The sequence below is a fragment of the Eucalyptus grandis genome, chromosome 3, assembly GCF_016545825.1.
Source record: "Eucalyptus grandis isolate ANBG69807.140 chromosome 3, ASM1654582v1, whole genome shotgun sequence".
NCBI classification, from domain to species: domain Eukaryota; kingdom Viridiplantae; phylum Streptophyta; class Magnoliopsida; order Myrtales; family Myrtaceae; genus Eucalyptus; species Eucalyptus grandis.
In genome coordinates, this window is record NC_052614.1 from 38,385,770 (window position 1) to 38,391,221 (window position 5,452).

General features: G+C 37.8%; 1 protein-coding gene across 1 annotated transcript; it reads left to right on the top strand.

Annotated features, from left to right (window-relative positions):
* Positions 1-369: 369 nt before the first annotated feature.
* Positions 370-3,989, top strand: LOC104430915. The gene is made up of 3 exons (XM_039308362.1): positions 370-766; positions 1,179-1,276; positions 3,673-3,989. Exons 1-3 carry the CDS (start codon positions 514-516, stop codon positions 3,721-3,723), a joined length of 402 nt encoding a protein of 133 aa, XP_039164296.1. The 5' UTR covers positions 370-513; the 3' UTR covers positions 3,724-3,989.
* Positions 3,990-5,452: the final 1,463 nt, after the last annotated feature.

A 5,452-nucleotide genomic window follows, 5' to 3' on the forward strand; every position in this document is an offset into this window, starting at 1 on the left:
TAGAGGAAGAGTTTTCAATTTCAAATAAAAGATATAATTATTTTCTCCCTTGGGTAATGATGTAACTTGAAATAAAGAAACACTTTTACATGATATGACAATTTATTAAAACTCAAAAATAAGATAATGCAAGTTTGATTAATGATGATGCACATGATAACTACTTTACTTATATTCTAAAAATATATTTAGAATAGAAATCTGTTTAGTAATATAATTTTTTTTTTTTATTTTGAAATAAATTTTTAATCTAGAAATTGATTAGAAATTGAAATGAAAGATAAAAATTTTTTTTTTATTTTATTTTATTTTTAAAATAGAAATAAAAGATAAAAATCTTCTCCTCATCCGTCCCATGCTATGAAATGACCAATAGTACGTACGAAAAAAGAAACTAAAGTTGCTCTTGCTCTCAACTCTCTCTCTCTGTCTTTCTCTGCACGAGCGTCCTGCTCTTCAAATCCAAATAAGCCCTTCATCTTCCGCGTCCTTCCACCGGAACTCGTTGCTACAATGTCCATCAGCAAGGCCTCCGACCCTAAACCTCCTCCAGTGATCGGCAAGATGGGCCCTTACACAGTTTTCGTCACCCCGACGCCGACCCCGGAGCCTGCCGGGCCGGTTCTTGACTCGCGGGTGGAGGTCGCCCCTCCTCCGGTTCGGCCGCCTCCCCACCGGTTCGGCAACGCCGTCGCTTCTCGGCCTTTGGTTGACCGCGGGTCTGTTCTGGCATTCTTCAAGAACGCGGCCTCTAAGTTGCAAAATGGTGGGAGTTCCTGCTATAGCTTTTCTGTACATTGGTTTCTCTAAATGGTGGCTCGGTTCGTTTCCTTTTATCGATTTTATTCAGTCTTTTCTTCTTTTCTGCCTGAATGAGGAGGAAGATCGGAAGTTTGCAAGTTTGATGTGAAGAAAACGTAGAAAGTACTCGTTATGGTAGATTGTTCCGAAAGAGAATGTGGGCATTTCTGCTTTCCTCGTTTAATCGGACAAAAGGAAAATAACATGGTTTCTTGATCTCCATATTCTGCATTCCGCATGTGAACGTGTACAGTTTCGAAGTTCAGCTGCTCAGTGTCCATGTTGTGTAATTTTTAGCCGTGTTTCCTCTTCTTCTTTTTTTCCTCCCTTTTTTTCTGCAAAATTAATTAAAGTTCTTTTCTTGCTTAATTGTGCAGCTCAATCAAGCTTGGATAACCACATGGCCCGTTGGCTTGGGTTGGACCAGTCGAGGTATCAGTGGGCGTTGGATAATTATTACGATAACCAAAGATCAGTAAGTTTTACCAAGGTCTTAATTTTTCTCCGTTTGTGTTGCCCTTTGGATTTGCCACTATCTGTTCTTTCAGGTTTGCTTTCCCTCTTTCCCTCACTTTATGTCATGATTCTTCGAAAAGTAGCCTGCTTTATGTCGTCTGCTCCTTATATACGATGTTAATCTAGTCATGAAGTATGATGAGGTTGTTGGGGGTGTAATTTTGTATAGGCAGCTTGTCAGGGGTACAAGTTTGGTGGCCTGTAGTTGAATGCTTTTTTAGTTGTGAGATCATTTTCGCTAACTCTTTAGTAGTTTTGCTTCTTTTTCAATGTTCGTTTCATCAATTTGCTTTGCACTTTGGTACAACAGCAGTTGCTGCAGTGAGCACATCAATCGGTTATTAAGTGACTAAACATTTAATGTATACCATTGCCATGGCAGTGTTTGGTTGCTAGTCATTTCCAGTATTGGAGAATTTGAGTTCGATTTGATTCTTGAAGCACTCTGTCTCGTTTTATTCCACCAGAACTTAAACAGTTCAAAAATGTCTTAGCCTATTCGAATTCAAAAGCTGTTGTCATCAAGGCCCTGGCCTTGTCATGGCTTAGATTTCTCAGCTAAAGTCAACACAGATTTGGCCCAGCACCATCGTTTTCTGGCAATATGCCAACATTGTTCTACAGAAATATTTTACGTCCTTATGAGTTCTACTGGTGGACGAGGAGGATCTGTAGATAGGTAGTAAACAGCATCTCAAATAACTGCAAACCAGGAAGCCATCAATGATTCCTAATCTTGAGTGATTTCTCAATCAGGTTATTGGACTTTGAATTTAATCATCCAATGCAGTAAATTGTCCATTTTTTTGCAATCAATGCACTTTGACCGGAATTTGGCAAATATTCTAAGAAATGTTAATGGGTGGCCTCATGGTAATGCCGTAGCATCTAAAACATTTTCCTCTTGTCTGCAACTTCAGCATTTCACTGCAATATTGACTGGATTCCGGTTGGAATATATCGGCCAACAACAATTTGGAAGTTTAGGGCAATTGGAATCAACTTTTGTTGACCTAATTACAAAATCTACTAAATTTTAATGACCATGAATGGAATTTATTCCAACTATTTGACAAGCCACAGTCTCTTGGTGAAGTGGTCTAGGCTTGCTTTCCTGGTAAAGGAATTGTAAGAAGATAGCCTGATCTTGTTTGGTTGGAAATCTTTCATGTGCTTTTCTAAAAGTCCATAACTGTGGCAATTTATCTGGCAATTTACTCAGCATGGCTTTCTATGGGTTACACATTAAGCCTAGTCCAGTGTTCATGCAGCTTGTCTTTGCCAGTGTTATTGTATGTGAGTGAGTTCTCGTTTTCAATTGAAGCCGCTTCTTTGCATGGAAGTTCAGGCCAGAAAATTTGCTAATTCCTTAAATCCTTCCTGCCTTTGCTAGTGAATAACTTAAATTGACTTTTAATATGAAACCCAAAGCAACTAAAGGTTAATATAAAGATAACTTTGAGGTAGAAAGAAAGAAAATAATTCTGCTTGCCATGGCATGTCATGCTGAGTATGGACAGCTTTCTTTGTTCCTTAGCCCGGTGATGGGGCTGAGTTATATTAGGAATCACTACAATTTGAGGTAAGTTTGATCTTGCCTATCAAAAAAATATTCTCTGTTTTTCTATATTAAAAGTCACTACAATTTGTGGATTCTTTTGATTTTTGCACTTTGGTGTTTTGTAATGAAATCTTCTGTTGTGCAAGTGATGTATAAGCGGCGGATATTGTTTTTATTTTCATGATTACTCATACGTGGTGCTAGTGGGGGTCGAGTAAGTGCAAAATAAACCAACCTTTGGAAATGAGAGCAAATCACTGCCCTCCGTTGGAGAAAGCAGTGGCTCACTTTCCTGGGCAAGTAGAGGGTTGTATGACCCCATCCATGACCAGAATGAGGATCGTTCAATCATTGTCTTGGACTGGCAAGGATCCGGCTATGGTTCCATGACTCTTGGCTGGGTGAGGGTCACTTGACCTCTGGTTTCTCAACACGGGGCGTGACCCTCTGCCAGAGCAGGGCAAACCTCCGTTGTTGCACTTTCAAAAAGGTTGAGCCATTGTGGTCCTCAGCAACTTTTAAGTGAAAACCATAGAAAAGACACGAAGAACATGTTCTGTTGAAGAATTGGCCAGAAATGGCCTTAAAATGTTAATTGAGAGGATTTGCCAGGCTAAATGCATCATGTGCGATAAGTTGAGGTTTGGTGACCCAAGTGAAATTACTCCAGCATACTGTGACCGTTGAATGTATATTATCCCTTGTGATGATACATGCATTTCTGAGTCTCAATGTATATTATCTGCAACTAGTATTCCATTTTCACAGACTTATGATGTGCACGCTTATTGCAGGAAAAGGAAGGTAAGAAAAATAAAATGTCAAACAAGTTGCAGGGTGTCTAATGCATTCCGAAAGATGGATGCGGTTGTGGCTCCTATATATTATAATTTCCGACTCGGAAATCCTTGTCAAGTGGGAGCTGTGCCAAAGTTTTGATAAGGATGAGATTTTCATCCGAAATGTGCATATGGTTTGCCGAGGTGCAATACTTGGACTCTTTTTGATGTATACGTTATTTGAATCCAGTATCACTGCCTTTCAAAATCCATGTTTCAACGATCTTTCCACTTTGCGTATTTTTCACTTTGAATGATCTTGAAGTTGCTAATCTGCAGCATTCTATTCCTTTGGGCGAGACATAAAAGAAGCCGTCCATGACCTTACCTAACTCCAGTTAACTCCAAAAGCAATTTTATCAGGTTTCACTTGTGGTTATAATCTTAATTAATCCCCATCTTATGGCTTTTCAATGCCTAATTCGTGAGTTCTATGCTATTAAAAGACGGAGTCTTCATCAATTTCATCTTCTCAATTCTACGTTTTTTCCCTTTCTTAGGATGAAATGTAGATAAGACTGCAATAGAAAGTTGCAACTATGCATCTGAACAACTTTGTGGAATCTAAATAAAATCTTAATATCATTCATTTATTCAAGACTTAGTCAATCACGATATAAGTCCATATCATATTCTTGGGGGACAAGTGCAGCGACCGATGGAATATTCCTGTAAGCCCTATGAATATGTCTAGTTCCCACCTTTGACCAATGCATGTAATCTTGATTCACAGGAGTCGGCTTGCAATTTGTTTTGTACTATTCGAACATGTGATTTTAAATCCCTGGAGTTGAATTTCCTAATGCTCCAACTAGTTACGCTAATCTGGGTTGACAACATAATTCTTCAGTGTTTGTTCGTGCTTCTTATTTTTGTGTAAGCATTTCATATATGTGAGACTTACAAATTACCATAACCAAAGCTTGTATGAAGTTGAAGAAAAACAAGAAAGGGAACCAACGATGTCGTTAAAACATCTGCAAGTAGTCTCTACTTAGTTTCAAAGCAAAAATAACAATATCCAATGTAACACCGGCTGAAACTCATTGTCTTCCTCTCCACACATTCTTGTCTATTACCACTCTACAAGTTTAGTCCGATTGGATTTTCATCCTTCACGAAAATCGTAGAATGCATCATAAGCTTTCTAACTAGATATAATTCTTGCCAAATGATGTCGTTTACTAGGTCAATCGTCTGTGTGAAGACATGTTCGAACAGCTGCAATTTGAAACATTCATTGCATTGTCATGTTTTCTCATGTTCGTCTAGGTTTTTGTGAACCAAAATAGACTTTGGTGTCTTTAGAAAAAACAAACAATCTCAACATTTCATTCTACGTTTAGAAATTTTTGTAGAATTTTAACATGTCATTAGATTATTTGAAAACCATTATATGTCTTGTGTAACTCTTGCTGCAATTGTGGCTGATCATATCCTATTTGACCTTGTTTTGTACACATTTATCCCCGATATATGTTTTAGGTTATTTTGTGTTATATAAATACCCGATGAGTTGCGGGTTCTTTTCTTTCATTTTGTTTTCTTTATGTTTTAGAATTGCATGTTAGATTTACCACTTTCCTTAAATTGCCCTCTTGAGTGTTTACTTACTGCACCGCTTTTAAATATCAATTGTTTGTTTTCTTTTCTATTTTAATAGAAATAGAATTGCATGAGATCGATCATTTATGCATGATCACTTAGTTTCAATGATTCGAAAAAAGTAAGAAAG

Bases quoted from the DNA above. Each gene is read 5' to 3' on its own strand.
- LOC104430915 (XM_039308362.1), top strand. From the start codon at position 514: ATGTCCATCAGCAAGGCCTCCGACCCTAAACCTCCTCCAGTGATCGGC. The intron at 767-1,178 runs GTGGGAGTTCCT...TTAATTGTGCAG, and splicing joins GGCCTCTAAGTTGCAAAATG to CTCAATCAAGCTTGGATAAC. The intron at 1,277-3,672 runs GTAAGTTTTACC...CGCTTATTGCAG, and splicing joins ATTACGATAACCAAAGATCA to GAAAAGGAAGGTAAGAAAAA.